Source organism: Schistocerca serialis, chromosome 1 (genome assembly GCF_023864345.2).
Source record: "Schistocerca serialis cubense isolate TAMUIC-IGC-003099 chromosome 1, iqSchSeri2.2, whole genome shotgun sequence".
Taxonomy (NCBI): domain Eukaryota; kingdom Metazoa; phylum Arthropoda; class Insecta; order Orthoptera; family Acrididae; genus Schistocerca; species Schistocerca serialis.
The window spans coordinates 179,409,776-179,435,306 of record NC_064638.1 but is presented as its reverse complement, the minus strand read 5'-3'; the positions used below and the strand labels follow the sequence as shown (position 1 = coordinate 179,435,306).

Sequence of the window (25,531 nt, the reverse complement as noted above, 5' to 3'; positions counted from 1 at the left end):
AATAAATATCAGTTAGTAGTAGCAAATACTCTGTTCAAGAATCACAAGAGTAGGAGGTTTTCCTTGGAAAGGTCGGAAGATACAACATGATTCCAATTAGATTACATCATGGTCAGACAGAGATTCCAGAAATCAGATATTGGATTGTAAGGCATACCCAGCAGCAGGTGTAGACTCAGATAATAATTTAGTAATGATGAAGAGTAGGTTGGAGTTTAAGAACCTGGTCAGGAAGAATCAGTACACAAAGAAGTGGGATGGAAAAGCAGTGAGGAGTGGAGAGAAATGCTTGACATTCTCTCAGCTACAGACACTGCAATAGTGAATAGCTCAGTAGGCAGTTTAATATATTTAAAAACAAAGATGATGTGACTTACCATACGAAAGCGCTGGCAGGTCGATAGAAACACCAACAGACACATACATACATACAAAATTCAAGCTTTCGCAACAAACTGTTGCCTCATCAGGAAAGAGGGAAGGAGAGGGAAAGACGAAAGGAAGTGGGTTTTAAGGGAGAGGGTAAGGAGTCATTCCAATCCTGGGAGCGGAAAGACTTACCTTAGGGGGAAAAAAGGACGGGTATACACTCGCACACACACACACATATCCATCCACACATATACAGACACAAGCAGACATATTTAAAGACAAAGAGTTTGGGCAGAGATGTCAGTTGGGGCGGAAGTGCAGAGGCAAAGATGATGTTGAATGACAGGTGAGGTGTGAGTGGCGGCAACTTGAAATTAGCGGAGATTGAGGCCTGGTGGGTAACGGGAAGAGAGGATATATTGAAGAGCAAGTTCCCATCTCCGGAGTTCGGATAGGTTGGTGTTGGTGGGAAGTATCCAGATAACCCGGACGGTGTAACACTGTGCCAAGATGTGCTGGCCGTGCACCAAGGCATGTTTAGCCACAGGGTGATCCTCATTACCAACAAACACTGTCTGCCTGTGTCCATTCATGCAAATGGACAGTTTGTTGCTGGTCATTCCCACATAGAATGCATCACAGTGTAGGCAGGTCAGTTGGTAAATCACGTGGGTGCTTTCACATGTGGCTCTGCCTTTGATCATGTACACCTTCTGGGTTACAGGACTGGAGTAGGTGGTGGTAGGCGGGTGCATGGGACAGGTTTTACACCGGGGGCGGTTACAAGGATAGGAGCCAGAGGGTAGGGAAGGTGGTTTGGGGATTTCATAGGGATGAACTAACAGGTTACAAAGGTTAGGTGGACGGCGGAAAGACACTCTTGGTGGTGTGGGGAGGATTTCATGAAGGATGGATCTCATTTCAGGGCAGGATTTGAGGAAGTCGTATCCCTGCTGGAGAGCCACATTCAGAGTCTGGTCCAGTCCCGGAAAGTATCCTGTCACAAGTGGGGCACTTTTGTGGTTCTTCTGTGGGGGATTCTGGATTTGAGGGGATGAGGAAGTGGCTCTGGTTATTTGCTTCTGTACCAGGTCGGAAGGGTAGTTGCGGGATGCGAAAGCTGTTGTCAGGTTGTTGGTGTAATGGTTCAGGGATTCTGGACTGGAGCAGATTCGTTTGCCACGAAGACCTAGGCTGTAGGGAAGGGACCGTTTGATGTGGAATGGGTGGCAGCTGTCATAATGGAGGTACTGTTGCTTGTTGGTGGGTTTGATGTGGATGGATGTGTGAAGCTGGCCATTGGACAGGTGGAGGTCAACGTCATGCCCTGAAATGAGATCCATCCTTCATGAAATCCTCCCCACTCCACCAAGAGTGTCTTTCCGCCGTCCACCTAACCTTCATAACCTGTTGGTTCATCCCTATGAAATGCTCAAATCACCTTCCCTACCCTCTGGCTCCTATCCTTGTAACCGCCCCCAGTGTAAAACCTGTCCTATGCACCCTCCTACCACCACCTACTCCAGCCCTGTAACCCGGAAGGTGTACACGATCAAAGGCAGAGCCACATGTGAAAGCACCCACGTGATTTACCAACTGACCTGCCTACACTGTGATGCATTCTATGTGGGAATGACCAGCAACAAACTGTCCATTTGCATGAATGGACACAGGCAGACAGTGTTTGTTGGTAATGAGGATCACCCTGTGGCTAAACATGCCTTGGTGCACGGCCAGCACATCTTGGCACAGTGTTACACCGTCCGGGTTATCTGGATACTTCCCACCAACACCAACCTATCCGAACTCCGGAGATGGGAACTTGCTCTTCAATATATCCTCTCTTCCCGTTACCCACCAGGCCTCAATCTCCGCTAATTTCAAGTTGCCGCCACTCACACCTCACCTGTCATTCAACATCATCTTTGCCTCTGCACTTCCGCCCCAACTGACATCTCTGCCCAAACTCTTTGTCTTTAAATATGTCTGCTTGTGTCCGTATATGTGTGGATGGATATGTGTGTGTGCGCGAGTGTATACCCGTCCTTTTTTCCCCCTAAGGTAAGTCTTTCCGCTCCCGGGATTGGAATGACTCCTTACCCTCTCCCTTAAAACCCACTTCCTTTTGTCTTTCCCTCTCCCCTCTTTCCTGATGAGGCAACAGTTTGTTGCGAAAGCTTGAATTTTGTGTGTATGTATGTGTCTGCTGGTGTTTCTATCGACCTGCCAGCGCTTTCGTATGGTAAGTCACATCATCTTTGTTTTTAAATATATTTTTCCTGCGTTGAATGTTTCCCTCTATTATATTGATATCAGTAGGCAGTTTAGTTGAAAAGGATGGTCATTACTAAAAAGGGCTATCACAGAAGTTGTAAAGAAAACCAAAGGTACAAGGCGAAGAAACAATGAGTAACAGAAGAAAAATTTTAATTAATAGACAAAAGTAGGAAGTACAAACATGTTCAGTGAAATTCAGGAACACAGAAACACAAGTCACTTAGCAATGAAACAAATAGGAAGTGCAGGGAAGCTAAGATGAAATGGCTACATGGAAGATGTGAAGGCACTGGGAAAGGAATGATTGTCGGAAGGACTGACTCAGCGTACAGAAAAGTCAAAACTACCTTCAATGAAATTAAAATCAAGGATGGTAACATTAAGAGCGCAGTGGGAACTCCAATGTTAAATGTAGAGGAGAGAGCAGATGTGTGGAAAGAGTGTACTGAAGGCCTCTATGAGAGGCTGGACTTGTGTGATGACATGAGAGAAGAAGAAAGAATCAAGAGGAAAGAGATAGAGGATCCAGTATTAGAGTCAGAATTTAAAAGAGCTTTGGTCAATTTAAGATCAAATAAGGCAGAAGGGATACATAACATTCCATCAGAATTTTTAAAATCATTGGGGGAAGTGACAGCAAAATAACTATTCAAGTTGGTGTGTAGAATGTACAAGACTTTCAGAAAAGCATCAGACTTTCAGAAAAGCATCATCCATACAATTCCAAAGATAGCTAGAGCCAACAAATGGGAGAATTATCACACTATCAGCTTAACAGACATGATAAATATACATAATTAATACACAGAAGAATGGAAAAGAAAATTGAAGATCTGTTAGATGTTGATCAGTTTGGCTTTAGGAAATATAAAGGCACCAGAGATACAATTCTGACATTGTGACTGGTAATGAAAGCAAGACTGAAGAACAATCAAGCATATTCACATGATTTGGCAACCAAGAAAAACATTTGACAGTGTCAAATGGTGCAAGATTTTGAAATTCTCAGAAAAACAGGGGTAAGCTATAGGAAAAGATGGGTAATACACACTATTTACAAGCTCCAGGAGGGAACAATAACAGTGGAAGACTAACAAAAAAGTGCTTGCATTCAAAAGAGTGTAAGACAAGGATGTAGTCTTTTACCCCTACTGTTGAACCTACACAATCAAGAAGCAATGGGGACAATGAAAGGTTCAAGTGTGGGATTAAAATTCAAGGTGAAATGATATAAATTATAAGATTCCCTTATGAGATTGCAATCCTTAGCAAAAGGGAAGAAGAATTACAGGATATATTGCATCAAATGAACGACCTAATGAGCACAATAAGAATTGAGGGTAAATCAATGAAAGACCACAGTAAGTATCAGAAATGAGAACAGCAAGAAATTTAAAATCAGAAGTAGAGGAAGTTAAGGAATTCTGCCACTTAGGCAGCAAAATAACTCATGATAGATGGAGCAAGGAGGACATAAAAAGCACTAGCACTGGCAAAAAGGGGCATTCCTGGCCATAAGAAGTATCACACATAAGCCTAAATTTGAGGACAAAATTCTGGGACTGTACATGAGATTTCAATTTACCAGATATAGACTGGAACACTCAGATGTTTAGGATGGGTGGTAGGGACAGAGCATTGAGTGACATTATACTGAGTGCACTATCCGAAAATTACCTCGAGCAATTAAACAGAGAACCAACTTGTGGAGATAACATCTTGGACCTACTGATAACAAACAGACCCAAACTTTTCGACTCTGTAAGTGCAGAACAGGGAATCAGTGATCATAAGGCCGTTGCAGCATCCCTGAATATGGAAATTAATAGGAATATAAAAAAAAGGGAGGAAGGTTTATCTGTTTAGCAAGAGTAATAGAAGGCAGATTTCAGACGACCTAACAGATCAAAACGGAAATTTCTGTTCTGACACTGACAATGTTGAGTGTTTATGGAAAAAGTTCAAGGCAATCGTAAAATGCGTTTTAGACAGGTATGTGCTGAGTAAAACTGTGAGGGACGGGAAAAACCCACCGTGGTTCAACAACAAAGTTAGGAAACTACTGCGAAAGCAAAGAGAGCTTCACTCCAAGTTTAAACACAGCCAAAAGCTCTCAGACAAACAGAAGCTAAACGATGTCAAAGTTAGTGTAAGGAGGGCTATGTGTGAAGCGTTCAGTGAATTCGAAAGTAAAATTCTATGTACTGACTTGACAGAAAATCCTAGGAAGTTCTGGTCTTATGTTAAAGCAGTAAGTGGCTCGAAACAGCATATCCAGACACTCCGGGATGACGATGGCATTGAAACAGAGGATGACACACGTAAAGCTGAAATACTAAACACCTTTTTCCAAAGCTGTTTCACAGAGGAAGACCGCACTGCAGTTCCTTCTCTAAATCCTCGCACAAACGAAAAAATGGCTGACATCGAAATAAGTGTCCAAGGAATAGAAAAGCAACTGGAATCACTCAATAGAGGAAAGTCCACTGGACCTGACAGGATACCAATTCGATTCTACACAGAGTATGCGAAAGAACTTGCCCCCTTTCTAACAGCCGTGTACCGCAAGTCTCTAGAGGAACAGAAGGTTCCAAATGATTGGAAAAGAGCACAGGTAGTCCCAGTCTTCAAGAAGGGTCGTCGAGCAGATGCGCAAAACTATAGACCTATATCTCTGACGTCGACCTGTTGTAGAATTTTAGAACATGTTTTTTGCTCGCATATTATGTCGTTTTTGGAAACCCAGAATCTACTCTGTAGGTATCAACATGGATTCTGGAAACAGTGCTCATGTGAGACCCAATTCGCTTTATTTGTTCATGAGACCCAGAAAATATTAGATACAGGATCCCAGGTAGATGCTATTTTCCTTGACTTCCGGAAGGCGTTCGATACAGTTCCGCACTGTCGCCTGATAAACAAAGTAAGAGCCTACGGAATATCAGACCAGCTGTGTGGCTGGATTGAAGAGTTTTTAGCAAACAGAACACAGCATGTTGTTATCAATGGAGAGACGTCTACAGACATTAAGGTAACCTCTGGTGTGCCACAGGAGAGTGTTATTGGGCCATTGCTTTTCACAATATATATAAATGACCTAGTAGATAGTGTCGGAAGTTCCATGCAGCTTTTCGCGGTGATGTTGTAGTATACAGACAAGGTGCAGCATTAGAAAATTGTAGCGAAATGCAGGATCTGCAGCGGATAGGCACTTGGTGCAGGGAGTGGCAACTGGCCCTTAACATAGATAAATGTAATGTATTGCGAATACATAGAAATAAGGATCCTTTATTGTATGATTATATGGTAGCGGAACAAACACTGGTAGCAGTTACTTGTGTAACATATCTGGGAGTATGCGTATGGAACGATTTCAAGTGGAATGATCACATAAAATTAATTGTTGGTAAGGCAGGTACCAGGTTGAGATTCATTGGGAGAGTCCTTAGAAAATGTAGTCCATCAACAAAGGAGGTGGCTTACAAAACACTCGTTCGACCTATACTTGAGTATTGCTCATCAGTGTGGGATCTGTACCAGATCGGGTTGACAGAGGAGATAGAGAAGATCCAAAGAAGAGCGGCGCGTTTCGTCAGAGTTATTTGGTAAGTGTGATAGCGTTACGCAGGTGTTTAGCAAACTCAAGTGGCAGACTCTGCAAGACAGGCGCTCTGCATCGCAGTGTAGCTTGCTCGCCAGGTTTCGAGAGGGTGCGTTTCTGGATGAGGTATCGAATATATTGCTTCCCCCTACTTATACCTCCCGAGGAGATCACGAATGTAAAATTAGAGAGATTCGAGCGTGCACGGAGGCTTTCAGACAGTCGTTCTTCCCGCGAATCATATGCGACTGGAACAGAAAACGGAGGTAATGACAGTGGCACGTAAAGTGCCCTCCGCCACACACCGTTGGGTGGCTTGCAGAGTATAAATGTAGATGTAGATGTAGATTTCACGCGCAGTGTTGTATGGTAGTGAAACAGACTGTGGGAAAACCACAACAGATGAGAATCAAAGATGTGGTTGCACAAAAAAATGTTGAAAATTAGGTAAGGAACAATTAGGTTCTCTGCAGAATTGTCGAGGAAAAGAAATTATGGGACTCACTCTGAAATGGTCAGGATGATAAGACATCTGCTAAAACATCAGGGATAACTCCCATGGTACCAGAGGGAGCTGTAGAGGGAAAAACTGAAGAGGAAGACAAAAGTTTTAGGGAAGCAGGTCACAAGTGCTAGTCTGAGACGAAAAAGTTGGCACAGGAGAGGAGTTTGTGGTGCTGTGGTGGATCTCATCACCAATCAGAAGACTGATGACTCAAAAAAAAAGTAATATGTAATTTTATAATTTTATATGTAACTTATCAATCAGGATTAGCATCCAAACTTTAGGCCTACACTTTCTAAGAAATTTAATACATTGAGTTCTCTAGGAAGTTATTGTTGTTTCATTTAGACTAAACCTAAAATTTCAGGAATGCAGGAAAAGATAGATTGCTACTTACCATAAAGAAGACACGATAAGTTGCAGACAAGCACAATTAAAAGACACTTACACAAAGGTTTTGGCTATGGCCTTTATCAACAAAAGAGGAACAGAGAAACAAACACCATTCATACACACAAGCAAGCACATCTCATGCACACATGATCACCAACTCTTGCACCTCGGGCTATGCAGGTGCCCATGGCACCCTCCTATGCCAAAAGGATTATAGGCCATCTAGAGGAGACCTTCCTAGCCACCCAAAATGTCAAAACCCTAGTCTGGTTCAGGTTCATTGATGATATCTTCATGATCTGGACTCAGTGCCAAGATGCCCTATCTTGATTCCTTCACAACCTCAACACTTTCTCTCCCATCTGTTTCACTGGGTCCTGCTCAACCCAGCATGTACCTTCCTAGGCATTTACCTCCTCCTCTCTGATGGCTTCATCCACGCCTCTTCCCACATTAAACCGACCAACGGTACCTGCATTTCGACAGACGTCATCGCTTTCACACAAAAAATTCCCTCCCATATAGCCTGGCCACCTGGGGATGGCCCATCTGCAATGACAGAAAATTACCTTCCTCAGCATGCTGATGGTCTCACCAAGGCCTTCACAGACAGCTAGTACCTCCAGACCTAGCCCATAAACAGCTCTCTCGGGCCATTTACAGTCACATTCCAAATCTTCCACCACCCCCAAGAACTGGACACAAAGGAGTGTCATCATCTAGTACCACCACGGACTGGAACAACTGTATCACATCCTTCACCAGGGTTTTGATTGCCTACCATCATGCCCCAAAATGAGGGACATCCTACCTGAGATATTTCCCACCCTTCCTAAAGTGGTGTTCCATTGATCACCCAACATCCACAACATACTAGTCTGTCCCTATGTCACTCCCAATCTCAGTCCCTTGCCATAAGTATCATATTCCTATGGAAGATCTAGGTGTAAGACCTGCCCGATCTACCCAACCAGCACTTCTTATTCCAGTCCTATCACAGGTTTATACTATCCCAACAGGGGCATGGCCACCTGTGAAAGCAGCCTTGTCGTTTACCAGCTCTGCTGCAATCGTTGCACAGCTTTTTATATTCATATGACTACCAACCAGCTGTCCACCAGGATGAACAGCCACCTCCAAATTGTGGCCAAGAGCAAAGTATACCACCCTGTTGCACAACATGCTGCTGAACATGACATGCTTGATTTCAATGGCTGCTTAACTACCTAAGCCAACTGGATCCTCCTCTCCACCACCAGCCTTTCTGAACTGTGCACATGGGAGTTATCTATACAACACATTCTCTGCTTCCATAATTATCCTGGCCTCAACCTACGGTAACATGCTTTCTGCACACCCTCCACCCAGCTGTTCCTATCCCTTCTGTCCTATCATCTCCTCCCAATTCTCATATCTCACCTTCTTAGCTTGCCACCCTTTGCCAACATACCTGCTGATCTTTCTCTGCTCCTCTCCATTTTCACTCCTTTTTTCCCCTCCTCTCTGCCCCGCAACCTTCTGGTGCTGCACCTGTTGGCATTCTCGTTCTTGCACACTTTGCCAGGCAGCATTCCTCTTCCCCCCTCCCATGGACTACTATCCCTTCCCCCTGCAAACTGCTGCTTCCATCCCTCATTATAGGTGCATTCTACATCTACATCTACATCTACATCTACATATACATCTACATCTACATCTATACTCTGCAAACCACTGCAAGGTGCATGGCAGAGGGTACATCGCACTGTACCAGTTATTAGGGTTTCTTCCTGTTCCATTCATGTATGGAGTGCAGGAAGAATGATTGTTTGAATGCCTATGTGCACATAGTAATTATTATAATCTTATCTTCATGATCCTATGTGAGCAATATGTAGGGGCGGTAGTCTATTCGTAGAGTAATCATTTAAAGCCGACTCTTGAAACTTTGTTAAGAGACTTTCTCAGGGTAGTTTATGTCTATCTTCAAGAGCCTTCCAGTTCAGTTCCTTCAGCATTTCTGTGACACTCTCCCAGGGATTAAACAAACCTGTGACCATTCGGGCTGCCCTTCTCTGTATATTTTCAATATCCCCTGTTAGTCCTATCTGGTATGGGTCCCACACACTTGAGCAATATTTTAGAATCAATCGTATGAGTGATTTAAAGCAAACTCTTTTGGAGATTGATTGTATTTCCCCAGTATTCTACCAATAAATTGAGGTCTACCACCTGCTTTACCCATGACTGAACCTATGTGATCATTCTATTTCATATCCCCAAAAAGTGTTATGCCCAGGTATTTGTATGAGTTGGCTAATTCAAGCAGTGTCTCACTGATATTGTAGTCAAAGGAAGCTACTTTTTTTCTGAAGTATAAAATTTTACATTTCTGAACATTTAAAGCAAGTTGCCAATTTGAAATCTTATCAAGATCTGATTGAATATTTATGCAGCTTCTTTCAGATCGTACATCATTATAGGTAACTGCATTGTCTACAAAAAGCCTGATTTTACTAATAATACTGCCTTGAAGGCCATTAATATACAACATGAACAGCAAGGGTCCCAGCACACTTTCATGTGGCACACCCGAAGTAACTTCTACACCTGACGATAAGTCTCCATCCAAGATAACATGTTGCATCCTCTCTACGGAAAAGTCCTCAGTCCAATCACAAATTTCACAATACTCCATATGATTGTACTTTTCACAATAAGCGTAGGTATGGTACTGAGTCAAATGCTTTTCAGAAATTAAGAAATACAGCATCTACCTGATAGCCTCGATCCAAACCATTCAGTATGTTACGTCAGAAAATTGTAAGTTGGGTTTCATGTGATCAGTGTTCTCAGAATACATGCTGGTTGGTATTGACATGGTAATTCTGTTCGAGATACCTCATATGTTTGAACTCAGAATATGTTCTAAGATTCTACAACAAATCAATGTCAAGGATATTGGATGATAGTTTTGTGGCTCACTTCTGCTACCCATCTTGTAGATGGGTGTGATGCCTTTTTACAAGAACTGGGCACAGTTTTTTGTTCAAGGGATCTACAATAGATTATAGCTAGAAGAGGGGCTAACTCAGCCACAAATTCAGTACAGAATCTGATAGCGTGTCCATTGGGCATTGGACATCCCACTGACACTAATACTTAATTCATTAATTTTTTTCAGTGGTATGAGGATTAAGTTGGGCATTTTTCCTGGGTTTTCCTTTATAAAGGGACATTTGAAAATGGAGTTAAGCATTTCAGCTTTTACTTTGCTACCCTCAATTTCAGTACCTGTCTCATTCACTAGGGACTGGACCCTTTGGCCTTTACATATGACCAGAATTTCTTTGGGTTCTGTGAAAGACCACCTGACAATATTCTGCTGTGGTAGTCACTGAAGGCATCATACATTGCTCTCTCAACAGCCAAATGTGTTTCATTCTGCACCTATCTATCTATAGCCCTAAGCTTTGTTTTACACCTATTATGCAGTAATTTCTGTTTCTCCAGAAGTTTCTTTACAGTGACTTTATACGTTGGAGGTTCCCTCCCATTATGAACTGTTCTACTGGGTACATATCTTCCAGTGCATGGTCAACCATTTTTTAAAACTTGGATCAGAATTCCTCTACATGCTCCTGCCCTGTGCTGAAAGTTTCAGGTTCCTCATTCTGGACCAAACTGTCGGAATTGGTGGTCATGTGTGCATGAGGCATGCTTGCTTGTGTGCATGAATCATGTGTGTTTCTCTGTTTCTCTTTTGCTCTTGAGGGTTGTGGCAAAAAGCTTTGTGTAAGTAATTGTGTGTGTGTGTCTGCAACTTAATGTGTCTTCTTTATGTTAAGTAGCAATCTATCTTTTCTTACATTGTTGATATTAGTAAATGGAGTTTCAGTTGTTTGATAAGGCTAAAATTTGTTTGCCATGACAGAGAAGTGTGTGACTTGCCATAAGATTGTTAGTTCCCAGGTGTGGTGTGATGGTTGTTGAATTGTCTTTCATGTGGGTGACTGCAGTGGCATGGGAATTGGGGAAATAAACAACACTCAGTGCTTTGGTAGGACTTGTTGTAGAGATAAGAAGATAGTAGAACATGAAGAGAAAATTGCTGCCCTTCAGGCAGACTAGATAAGTAAAACAAGATCTGGAAAGATTAAGTGGGGAGAAGCGAAAAGGGTGGTGCAAAGTGACAACAGGTTATAGAAGAAATATGAACAGGCCTTTCTCAGATAGTTTTGTTGTTAATCTGGAAAACAGGTTTGATCTGTTGTCACAGTTGGAAACTGATGAGCCACAAGTAGATGTAGGAGTAAACAGGACACAACAAACTTTCAAAATGTGTCTGATAAGTAAGAGGTCAGAAAAAGTTGTGAAGAAAGAGAAAATTTTGTTTTTAGGCAGATCACATGGTAGAGGTGTCGGTCAGCTGTTGCAAGATGAGCTAGGGTCAAGTTACAAGATCACAATTGTTTTAAACCAAATGCAGGTCTAGGTCAGGTGATAGATGATATGGGTTCACTCTGCAAATGACTTCACAAAGGAAGACACTGTGGTAATAGTGGATGGTGCAGGCAACAGCACAGACAGGGACCCTAATTACTGTACTGAGGGTTACCTGGTAAAGATAGTTTCAGCAATGAGACATACTGGAGTTGAGCTTGTGTCTGTTCTTAGGTGGCACAACCAGCCTCATTTAAACTCTTCTGTTAGGAGAATTAATTTAGAGTTGGGACAGCTGCTTGGATCAGGTATGGGATCTTGTATTGATGAGGTTCCTTTTGACTCTGTCATTACGGGGGACTATACTAGGCATGATCTTCGCCTCAACAGGAACGGAAAGGGAAAACCAACCAGGCTAGCAGAAAATATCTGAAGGAGGGAGCAGTATCACACGTGGTAAAGGACCACTTGTTACAAGTGACAGAACAGCAGTATTTTTTTTACGGTATGGAGGGCAGAAACAAAAGCTGTTCCAAGACAGATTGAAAATGACATTCACAGTGATAAAAGAGGTGGCCAGAAAATCAATTATAACATACACAATTCATGCACACAGCCCATAGATGAAACTGGAGATGTTCAGAAATTGATAGAAAAATTAGGTTCACCCATCTGTAATTTAGCCAGTGCACAAAATCAGTTGACCTTATTGCATCAAAATATATGAGGACTGAGGAGTAAGATTACTGAGTTGCTTATTTGTGTTGAAGGATTGCAGTTGAGCAAACCAGTTGATATAATCTGCTTCTCTGAATATCATGTGACCACTAGTAGAGATATGTTAAATGTTATAGGCTTTAAGTCAGTCTCTTATTTCTGCAGAGAAAATGTGTAGAAAAAAGGAGTTGCCACACTTGTCAAGAATATTGGTATTAATAATTATAATTATTTTGCTCAGAGCCACATTTAGAAGATTGTGCAACAGTAGTAGTATTTCACAATAAGTCCTTTATAACAGTAAGTGTATACAGAGCACCTTTAGAACACTTTAACTTCTTCATAAAAAATTTGGAAGCTCTATTGTCCCATCTCACAGTAAAAAACAAGGAAATAATGGTTGCTGGTGATTTAAATGTGGATTTATTGAAAAGCTATGTCAGTGAACAATTATTGCAACCAGTAACACTATCATTCAATTTAATTCCTCCTGTGAACTTTGCAACAATGATATGCGAATACTCTGAGACTGCTATTGATAATATCTTTATAGACAATCCAGGGGAAAAGGTCATACAAAAAAACCAATAGTAAATGGGCTATCTGATCATGAGATGCAGCATCTCATGTTAAATGCTGAAACTAGTCAGGGTACAAAAGCTATTAAATCTGAGTACTTGAGGATAATAAATCCATCAAAAATTGAGAATTTTGGGAGACAGCTCAAAGACATGAACTGGATAGACAATTACAATACTTCTGACTCAAATGGAAAATACAAAACATTCATTAATAAAGTCTAAACATAAACTGTGGATTACACAAGGAATAAAGGTATCATGTGGGGCAAAAAGGAAACTATATCTATTATCAAGGAACAACTCTGATGTTAAAATTATAATGCATTACAAAGATTACAGCAAAATACTGAAGCAAATAATCCAGAAATCTAAGTTGCTTTATTAAGAGAGAAAGATAATTACATCAGGTAACACAATAAAAACTGTATGGGATATAGTGAAGATGGAGGCAGATGATACCAGAAAGGATAGCTCTAAAAATAAATCAGATATTTGTAACAAGTGCATGTACTGTTGCAAACCTCTTAGAGAAGTACTTTGATTCTGTTACAGGCTGCTTAGGATTATCAGATTCAGTAAACAGTGCAATGGAATATCTGAGACCATTCTCTACAAATAACTTCAATAAAATGGAAATGATGCTCAGTTTTCCAAGGAAGTGGCATACATCATAAAATCAAAGCGTTCTAGTGATTATGACAACATATCACCAAAGTTAATCAGAGTGATCATGTGAGTTGTGTTCTACCTTTAGTTGTTTGTGTAATCAGTCTCTTATTAGCAGATCATTTCCAGACTGGCTAAAATATGCTGAAGTTAAACCTCTTTACATGAAGGGGGATAAAGAGATACCATAAAATTGTGGACCAATTTCACGTTTGCTGACTTTTTCAAAAATATTTGAAAAGATTGTGTTCAAGCATCTTCTTAAGCACCTGACTGCAAAGAATATACTGACCAAGTACACACTTTGGGTTTACTAAGGGTTCTGATATAGAGAAGGCTATTTAAACAGAGTGAGAATGTATTTAATTCATTAGATAACAAATTAGAGGCTACTGGCAGTTTCTGTGATCAATCAAAGGCCTATGACTGTTCAAATCACAGCATTCTCTTAAGTAAATTAGAGAATTATGGTGTCACTGCAATCAGTCTTCATCTGATTGGGAATTAATTACATGTGGCGTTCCTCAAGGTTCCATTTTGGGTCTGCTACTTTTCCTTGTGTACATTAATGACCTCTCATCTGTTACATTGCCAGATGCTAAAGTTGTTTTGCTTGTAGATGATAAAAATATTGAAATAAATAGCAAGTCAAGTACCAATTCAGAAATGGCTGCTAATAAAATTTTCACTGACATTAATAAATGGTTTAAAGCTAATTAACTGCCATTGAACTTTGAAAAACCAAGTATATGCCGTTCAGAACCTGTAAGAGATTTCCTTCCAGCATACGTACAAAATATGAAGACACACAGGTACAAGAGGTTGACAGTGTTAAATTTCTGGAATTACAACTTGATAAAAAATTCAGTTGCAAAGGATATACTACAATATTGCAGAAGGATCTAAACAAGTCTCTATTTACAACGTGAATGATGTCAGATGTAGGAGATATAAATATAAAACTAAAATAACTTACTTTGGTCCAAAAAGGGGACCAATATTCATGAACTCTTGTTTTCAAAAAATTGCCAGCAACCATTAAAAACTTGGTTTCAGATAAAGCACAGTTTAATCAAAGTTTGATAGACATTTTGGGAGGAAATTCTTCCTACTCTAGAGATGAATATTTTAATAAGGACTGTTACACCAGGTTAAATAAAAATGTCTCTTAGATTTCGATTCTGATAGCACTTGGTCACAAGATTAGGTACTTTGTGAGCAATAAATTTATTGAAAGTGTATAACTATGTTTAATTCTGAGAGTGCATTAATTCTGTAAATATTAGCAGTTCTAGTTTACTGTGACATATTCGCATATCTTGATAATCTCCCAACAAATGATCAGAGAAATGAGTATTATATTCAAATGTTCTATGTTTTTTATGTTATATTTTCTGATATGTTCTGCACTCAAGAAAATTATCCCATTTTTGGAGCTATGGAATGAAAACCGAATCTCCTCTAATCTACTCTAATAAAATACTATACATAGAACAGTCTTGAGAGTATAACAACACTTGTATTCATGAGGGGTGACTAGTTTCAACCTAATGTGGGTCATTTTTGGACCATACTCCCATCATGAGCAGTTGACATCTGGGGGTTCCTGCTCCATGTCATTCTCCACATGTCATCACTGGAGTATGGTTTGAAGATGATCCATATCATATTGAAACCAGTCACACTTATGAATAAAAGTGTTTTTATGTCAACAACACTGTTCTATGTAATATTTTATTACTGTTCACTGTGATTGCTGCTATGCCCAATATGTTTGCAAAGATTATCAGATGGTTCATTTATCTTCTTTTCTGTTTTCCCGCAGTCCATCATTTACTGCCATACAATGTTGTGCTTCAAATATACATTCTCAGATATTTCTTCCTCAATGTAAGATCTATGTTTCATACAAGCAGACTTCTTTTGGTCAAGGATTCTAGGACTGTTGATATTTTTAAAAATATTGGGAATCTGATAAATCAATATTTTAAAAAATATCATTGTCAGATTTTTTTCATTGTCATTATCAGCCCCCCCATGAACCTTGGAACTTGCCGTTGGTGGGGAGGCTTGCGTGCCTCAGCGATACATATAGCAGTACATTAGGGGCAACAAAAACAGAGGGGTATCTGTTGAGAGGCCAGACGAACATGTGGTTCCTGAAGAGGAGCAGCAGCCTTTTCAGTAGTTGCAGGGGCAACAGTCTGGATGATTGACTGATCTGTTCTTGTAATATCAACCAAAATCGCCTTGCTGTGCTGATAGTGTGAATGGCTGAAAGTAAGGGAAACTATAGTTGTACTTTTTCGCAAGGGAATGCAGCTTTACTATATGGTTAAACAATGACAGCGTCCTTTTGAGTAAAGTATTCCAGAGGTAAAACAGCCCCCATTTGGATCTCTGGGTGGGAACGACTCAGGAGGACTTCATTAACAAGAGAAACAAAGCTGGTGTTCTATGGATTGGATGTGGAATGTCAGCTCTCTCAGTCGGGAAAACAGGTTAGAAAATTTAAAAAGGGAAATGGATAGGTTAAAGTTAGATATAGTGGGAATTAGTGAAGTTTGGCAGCAGGAGGAACAAGACTTCTGCTCAGGCAAATGCAGGCTTATGAATACGAAATCAAATAATGGTAATGCAGGAGTAGGTTTATTAATGAATAAAAAAATAAGAATGTGGATAAGCTACTATGGACAGCATAGTGAATACATTATTGTAGCCAAGATAGACATGAAACCCATGCCTACCATGGTAGTACAAGTTTATATGACAAATAGCTCTGCAGATAATGAAGAGACTGAAGAAATGTCCGATGTGATAAAAGAAATTATTCAAATAGTTAAGGGGGATGAAAATTTAATAGTCATGGGGGACTGGAATTCGATTGCAGAAAAAGGAACAGAAGGAAATGCAGTAGGTGAATCTGGACTGTGGGCAAGGAATGAAAGAGGAAGCTGCCTGGTAGAATTTTGGACAGAGCATAACTTTATCATAGCTAACACTTAGTTTAAGAATCATGAAAGAAGGTTGTATATGTGGAAGAGGCCTGGAGACACTGGAAAGTTTCAGATAGATTATATAATGATAAGACAGAGATTTAGAAACCAGGTTTTAAATTGTAAGACATTTACAGGGGCAGATGTGAACTCTGACCACAATTTATTGGTTGTGATCTGTAGATTAAAAGTGAAGAAACTGCAAAAAGGTAGGAATTTAAGGAGATGGGACCTGGATAAATGGAAAGAATTAGAGGTTGTAGAGAGTTTCACAGAGAGCATTAGGGAATGACTGACAAGAACAGGGGAAAGAAAAACAGTAGAAGAAGAATGGGTAGCTTTGAGAGAAGAAATAGTGAAGGCAGCAGAGGATCAAGTAGGTAAAAAAATGAGGGCTAGTAGAAATCCTTTGGTAACAGAAAAGATATTGAATTTAATTGATGAAAGAAGAAAATACAAAAATGCAGTAAATGAAGCAGGTAAAAAGGAATACAAATGCCTGAAGTGCAAAATGGCAAAGCAGGGATGGATAGAGGACAAATGTATGTATGTAGAAGCATATATCACTAGGGGTAAGATAGATACTGCCTACAGGAAAATAAAGAGACCTTTGGAGAAAAGATAACCACGTGTATGAATATTAAGAGCTCAGACAGAAAACCAGTCCTAAGGAAAGAAGGGAAAGCAGAAAGGTAGAAGGAGTATATAGAGGGTCTATACAAGGGTGATGTACTTGAGGGCAATATTATGGAAATGGAAGAGAATGAAGATGAAGATGAAATGGGAAATACAATACTGCATGAAGAATCTGACAGAGCGCTGAAAGACCTACGTCAAAATAAGGCCCCAGGAGTAGATAACATTCCCTTGGAACTACTGATAACCTTGGAAGAGCCAGCCATGACAAAACTCTTCCATCTGGTGAGCAAAATGTATGTGACAGCAAAATACCTTCAGACTTCAAGAAGAATATAATAATTTCAATCCCAAAGAAAGCAGATGTTGACATGCCTGAAGATTACTGAACTGTCAGATAATATGGCATGGTTGCAAAATACTAACATGAATTCTTTACAAACAAATGGAAAAACTGGTAGAAGCCAACCTCATGGAATATCAGCTTCGATTCCATAGAAATGTTGGAACATGCAAGGCAATACTGACCCCACGACTTATCTTAGAAGATGGGTTAAGGAAAGGCAAACCTACATTTCTAGCATTTGTAGACTTAGAAAAAGCTTTTGATGATGTTGACTGGAATACTCTCTTTCAAATTCTGAAAGAGGCAGGTGTAAAATACAGGGAGCAAAAGGCTATTAACAAATTTTACAAAAATCAGATTGCAGTTATAAAAGTTGAGGGGGACAAAAGGGAAGCAGTGGTTCAAAAGGGAGTAAGACAGGGTTGTAGCTTATCCCCGATATTATTTAATCTGTATATTGAGCAAACAGTAAAGGAAACAAAAGAAAAATTTGGAGTAGGAATTAAAATCCATGGAGAAGAAGTAATAACTTTGAGGTTTGCCGATGACATTGTAATTCTGTCAGAGACAGCAAAGGACCTGGAAGAGCAGCTGAACGGAATGGACAGTGTCTTGAAAAGAGGATGTAAGATGAATATCCACAAAAGCAAAACAAGGATAATGGAATGTAGTTGAATTAAATCAGGTGATGCTGAGGGAATTAGATTAGGAAATGAGGCACTTAAAATAGTAAATGAGTTTTGGTTTTTGGGGACAAAATAACTAATGATGGTCGAAGTAGAGAGGATACAAAATGTAGACTGGCTATGGCAAGAAAAGTGTTTCTGAAGAAGAGAAATTTGTTAACATCGAGTATAGATTTAAGTGCCAGGAAGTCTTTTCTGAAAATATTTGTGTGGAGTTTAGTCATGTATGGAAGTGAAACATGGGTGATAAATAGTGTACACAAGAAGTGAGTAGGAGCTTTCAAAATTTGATGCTACAGAAGAATGCTGAAGATTAGATGGGTAGATCACTTAACTAATGAGGAGGCATTGAACAGAATTAGGGAGAAGAGGAATTTGTGGCACAACTTGACTAGAAGAAGGGATCAGTTGGTAGGACACGTTCTGAGGCATCGAGGGATCACCAATTTAGTACTGGACATGAGTGTGTAGGGCAAAAATTGAAGAGGGAGACCACAAGATATATACACTAAGCAGTTTCAGAAGGATGTAGGTTGCAGTACTTATTTGGAGATGATGAAGCTTGCATAGGATAGAGTAGCATGGAGAGCTGCATAAGCCAGTCTCTTGACTGAAGGCCAACAACGACGACAACAACAACAACACTATTGGCTCTTGGTATATTGGGATAAAGTATCGATATATTGATCGAAAAAAATATCAACGTGCCTGCCTATAAAAATATTGGCTGCACATTGTAAATATTCTGCATGTCTTAGAGCTGTGTATGTACATTCACACTTGGTGATAACTACTTTGCTAACAGCGATAGCTGCATCTAAGTGGCACAATAAAAGATGTCCAATGGGTTTGTCATTTGGTTTTATTACAAATTGGATTTGTCTGGAACACATGTCAACTTCCCTGTTTTTTTTCCATTTTTGCCAACGCCAGTGAACTAGCAGTTGTAGTGTCAAAACTGCATGATGGAGCTACACACTGAAGTTTCTGTTGGTAGTGTCAAGTACCAATTACAGCAGCATTTGCCCTCACACATCTCCATCCACTGTAAAGACCAACCTTGTCATTTAGATTTTAGTTCATCACCTTCAGCAACTGTTTTTGAAGAATGCTGATGAGAAGAATTAGCACACTAGTTGCACTGAAATTGTTTTTTAACACAACTGGTGCGCTATTTCTTTACACTGAAAATCTTGTTATTCCTTTCACACCATCATCCCCCGTGCAATCGGACTTCTTCTTTTGTGCCACATGTAATTGCTTCACACAGTCAAAGAGAAAGACTGGATGTAATGGAAGTTCAAAAAGTATTAAGACTTCTTCACACAGTGAATGTAAAGTTATGTTCTACTACAATTGCAAATGAATAACTACAAATATTTACTAAAATCTGTGAAAAAATATAATATAAAATACAAATATTGGCACTCAATATTTATTTTTTGATATTGATTTATTGGGGGAAAAAATACTGTCAATATATATTGATATGTTTTGGAAAATATCAATGTATCGATATTTTATTAACAGCCCTCTTTGCCCATGCTAGACTGCTTTCTTTGTCCTCCATGCTTTGTCTGTTATGTGTTACTTTGTTTCAAAAGCAGGAGAATTTCTTAACTTCATCTGCTTTGTGGTCACCAGTTTTTATGTTAAAAGTTCATCGCTATTATTGTTTCTACTACTTTTTATAACTTTTGTCTCTCTTCAGCTGACTCACAGTTCATATTCTGCATTCATTGGACTGTTCAGTCCACCCAAAAGTTCATGTAACTCTTCATCACTTTCATTGAGGATAGCAGTCTCATCAGCATTGCCATACTGATACATAATGAAAGCATTGCCAATGCACAAACCGATGGTAAAGACAAGCGTCACAAAGCAATTCAAACTGCTTACCCATAGAACTGGATGTAATATTAACAGCTTTTGGTTTCTTGTAGCTTGCAGCATCTTTCCAGTGCAGTGTTTCCCCTTCATCCTTTGCAAGTTGTGACTGAGGTGACAGGAGATCACTGGACGGTTTTGTTGGCTTCTCTGTAATATAAAGCAATGCCATTGAAAAAATCCATGACAAAAGTTCTCATAACATATGCTATTCTAAAATGAAGGGCTTGTTTTTGATGTTACAAAGCATAAAAGTGTAATTCTAAGACAAGTGAGTAGACATCAGCTATAATTTGGAAATGCATTTAGTCTGAAATCTGAAATTAGACGACAGAATTGCTGTGGATTAATTCTCATTCTAGTAGTATTCATAATGAAGAAGTTGACTTGCCTCTAAAGAGGCCACAAAAACTGCTTTTTCAATTTAAGGTAGGCTATAACTCTTCGAATTGTGTCTTTTGGTTACCATTTATACCTCCCAGAGCTGACAAGAGGACTGGAAAATGTAGAGGACACCCTTCTCTAGCCTAATTTTTCCTCAACAGAAGTAGTCAATTAAACAACTAATTTTTGAATTTTGAACAGGTCTCAGCTGCTTTTCTAAAAAAATTCATATGAGGTTTTGTATGTGATGTGTTATATTTCGAGCTAAAATCTATAAAAAGAAATCACTTTATTCTCTTTGTTACAATTGATATATACTAGCTCTGAATGTACAGTTAATATTATCCTTTTTTTAGAGACATTTGAAATTGTAAAATATTTGGCTAATTTAAAATTTCTATTATTAATTATGCAATATGATACTGTTTATTATGTTTATTTCTGGATACATTTATAAAATAATAATATAAACTACTAATATAAACTACTAGAAATTCATTTGTCAAGAAAGATTGTAAGATCTTTGGAATCCTGTTATTACCGCAGAGTGAAGTAGTAGTGGGAATGCCTCTGATTTGATCAGACATTTTTTTGAAAGAACAATGTAATTTTGGCTTTATTAATGTGAAAATTCAAAAGACAGCATGATATCATAAAATGTGAGGCAATAAATTACCATGAAAACAAAGGATTTGCAGGTAGGCATTCTTTGAAGTTAATTATGTCAATTAGAACCACGAGAACCCAAAAAATGAAAATTTCAGCTTCGAGAATCAAACCCCTAGACATGAAGAACTGGAGCCAACTACGAGAAAAGAAGATTAGTAAAACGTTTATTGCAAATCTCACAGAGACTTCACCATTGACAATAGTAGTGAGATCAACAAATTGTGGGAGGGGGAGATTACAAGTGGTGGCGTCATCCAGGATCTGTTGCAGAAGGAAGGGTGATTTGTGTCATTTGTCGTTTATGTAAGAATGGATTTCCGATCACATGAAGAAAGAAGACTGAGGGCTGCCCAACAAAGTAAATCATATCAACAGTGCTGATGTACTACCAATAATGAAGTACCAGATCGAATGAAGAAGGGACTTTACAATGACAATCAGTGACATCAAAAAAGGAAGATAAGTGCAAACTATTTGTAAACAAAATGAATAGGGATGAGGGTAGGAGTGAAGTAGAAGCGAAATCCAGGACATGTCTCATTTGAGTGAAATTGTAGTCAGTAAAGAAACAGTCAAAACTGATATTTTGCAATTAACTTTGGAATAACTAGTGCAAATTAGTGCAGTTAATGACCAGTTAACTGAAATAAGAACTGAAAACAATAGTGAAATAGACAAAGTACAAGATCAGATTGGTCAACTTAGTAACCAAGTTTCAGAGTTAAAAAATGAGTTGTCAGAGGGGTTAAAAAGTATCAATGAAAAATTTGATGTTTTAGAAAATAAATGTATTGTTTTGGAAAATGAGTTGATAGTTGAGCCTGCAAGACTATCGAGGAATATTGGTGATGTCAGAGTTGAACACAAGGCCATAGTAGAAAAATGGAACAAAACATCGTCAGTTTAAACCAAAAAATTTTAAATGCTGAAAACAATATGCAAACTAATGTAACTGTTTTAGATCAAAGAATTTCAGCAGTTCAGGAAACATATGTGAACCAAAGTCTATGTGCAAACAATGGTATTGCGTGGTCCAACACTCCTATCAAAAGTTTTCAATCAGTCTATTTACATACAGTGGATTTTCTGCACCACTGAACAGATAGTTTTGTGTCAGGCATGAATGACAATCCAAAAATTAAATTTGTTGGAAGATGTCTTGAAGACAATGCTCTATCATGGGTAAATTTAAATTTAAGTTAGTGGGAAACATATCAAAGTTTTGAGAAAAGTTTTTAAAATAAATTTTGGTCAGAAGCTGAACACGGGAGAATTAAAAGTGAATTTTTGAATGGTTCTGATTATAGGAATAGGGACAGTACTTTGAAAGAGTTTTGTAAGAACTAACTTAAAAAATTAACACACCTTGACAAATTATTTGACAAAATGACCTTTTCTAATGCACTTAAAAGGAGATTACGAAAAAGATTGCAGTGGGATCAGGTAACCGGACCTGATGATGGTCTTGAATAATTTTTACGATATGTTGACAGGCTGGATAGGCAGTGAAATAAGTATGTACCATAATAATCATAATGACAAAAATCACAATGGGAGTAATTACAGATACAGAGATAATGGTAACTTCTATCAGGATCAAAGTGTCAATAGAGAGAGAAATTCTGAACATCAGCAGGATAGAAATAATGGGGATAACTACTGGCATTTTAATAGAAGAAAAATACTCAGGAATGAAGGTCCACAGTTTTGGGGCAAGTTACACTTGCAATTAGACAATAATAACAGTGTTAATGATATGGCACATGTACCTGGCTGGAATTGAACAGAAGGAATATCAGATTTCTCATTTGTGATTTTATCAAAAGGTTTGGGATACTATTTTTAATTATGGTGAAGTAGGTGCTAATCACAAACCAGAATGTGAGAGTAGTGAGAATTTTGATGTAGTATGTACTAATGATTTCTTCTCCTAGTCGGAAACAGGGTTACTGATGTATGTAAATCCGGTGATGACTGTATTGGATCTGAACTAGATGGTATTTTTGATGTAGATGTGAATGAGAGCTATGAAATAACTGATATTGTTAAGTGTGAGACTGGTGGCTTATTGCAAATGAATGTAGGTGAGATAAGCAACTTTTATGGAGATGAGAATTGTATTGTTAATAATGATGTTGATGAAGTACCATTGGAGGAATATGATGATGATGATGATGATGATGAGTATCAGGTATTTGAGGAGTTTAGAAATAATGAAGTTTCAGAGTTATTTGTAACTGATGTTGACAATACAGGTAACATAAGTCATGTATGTGAAGTTGTAAGTGAGAGTCATGCAATACCAGTCCAGTCAAAACAGTTTTTCATTAATGGCATGCAGAGTAATGGTCCAAACAGTAGGTGAGTTTTCTGTGAGCCTAGAATAAAAGTGAAAACTTTTTGAAGTTTGTTTGGGACCAGATTGATGATAACATATATAAATGTGCATTCTGAAATAAGTTAGCTGTGGTTAGTCAGAATTTGTATCCAAAATGGTGAATGAAGTGAAAGAAGACCTAAGCAAGAAGTGTAATTTTGACAGCAATGTGTTTTTTGTTCCTTCTGTAACAAATGAAGTTAGTTGTGCTATGGACTCCATTCATTGTGCTCAATCCTTACCTGACAACTTGAGTAACCAAAGTAATGTTATGATATCACTAAAGTTGATAAAACCCTGTGAAGACAGTGTGGATGTAGCATTTGATGAAATTGAAAGTGATATTTTGCATGAAGTGTCTGACAACAGAGATGATTCAGATTTTGGGTGTCCTTACATTAAAATTAAGATTGATCATTGGGAAGGTAACTGTTTGATTGATAGAGGTAGCCTGATTTGTAGTATATCTGAATAGCTTAGAGACAAGGTCAAATATAGTAAGAATCTTGTGGAAATGTACATTGTATGCGTAAAGACAGTCAAGATGGTATACTCAGTGATAAAACAAAGCAGTAGGCTTTTACCAGAAATATTGACCCTTGGACAATGTGTCTAATAGTGTATTTTAAATACGACAATATGCCATCTTGGCACTGTATAACATTAAAACACTTGATAATGGCATTGTAAAACTGAAATCATGATCATGTAAAATGTAACACTGCAAATAAAAAACAGTCTAATGGTGGGTACTGACTTTAAAGTGATACATATATGTTATGATACTAAATGAGTAGATCCTTTCACAATTTTGAAATGGAACAGTGCAATTAAATATCTAGTAATAAATTTTCATATCTTGTACTGTACAGATTTGGAATAGTATCTTAGTATATCTGTGTGTATCACCTTACTAGATCATTTTTTTTTCATTGCATTTAGGTCTGTTTATTAAAGTTTCATACATGAACATTTTTAATCCATTTGACGTAAAGCCTGTATACTTGTTTTTGCAATATAAATAGGCAGAGCATATGCTGTGTAATGTGAGGGCGATACTGAACAGCATACTTAGTACACAAAACAGTGTTTCAGGATTTGATGTGAGTGATAGACAGGAAGTAACCTATCCACTGGAGTGTGTGATGAGAAATCTAGGGAGGAAACTGAAAGATGTGGGTGACTCCACTCCCACACTGCTGTATGGCTGTACCCTTGCTGATCCAGTCGAGTTACAAGTGACCATACGTGCTGGAAATGTACTCAAGCATTTGTCAGCTAGATCAGTGTTGTGACTGAGTTTTGTAAATTGGTATCCAAGAAATTACCTTATATGAAGAATTCATGAACTATTTGTTTAGAAAAATCGTCACTGGCCTGGGCAGTGTTATTCCACATAAATGTATGTTTTTTCAAGTAGGGGATTAACCTCCTAACACATTAAGTAGTTTTAAATCAGTATATATCTTTTTTAATCAATTGTAAATGAACATTCTAGGCATCTATGTAGTAGGTTAGTTTGTATGAACAATTACCAAATAGTGTGGAAGACGTTTACGAGTATAGACAGCGTAAAAAAAAATAAAAAAAATGTACTTTTCTGATTTCACACACTGATTTTGGTTCTGAAGCTATTCGATTATGTCATCATTCAAAGCTATTTATGACTCTGATTAGCTGTATTTATCCTGAGTACTGCAATATTGTATCTCACTGGAACTTTAATTGTGGGCAAACTCACGCTTAACTCTGTTTTGGGTACCCCTGATCATCGCGACTATGTGTGTGTACTCAAGGAGAGCATGCAACTATTGATTGAGGCTAGATTCTTCCTGTAATTACTCTTTATATACGATTGAACTTATTGATATATGAGTGTGAGCTTTATTCATTTTGTTGTGTCAAAACATTTTTGCTGGTGTGTACCCAGTGTGGTTTGGATTCATGGGTCAGCCCCACACCATAAGCTTAGGCAATAATATTTTTTCATTATTTTGTCCTTTCATGACTCAACAT

General features: G+C 38.6%; 1 protein-coding gene across 1 annotated transcript in view; it reads right to left on the bottom strand.

The window, feature by feature from the left end:
• Positions 1-25,531, bottom strand: part of LOC126458427 (uncharacterized) — a 255,352-nt gene that overhangs the window by 22,542 nt on the left and 207,279 nt on the right. Inside the window, exon 9 of the mRNA XM_050095509.1 lies at positions 20,098-20,235. Coding sequence (XP_049951466.1) covers positions 20,098-20,235 — 138 coding nt within the window. The remainder of the gene's footprint in view (positions 1-20,097; positions 20,236-25,531) is intronic.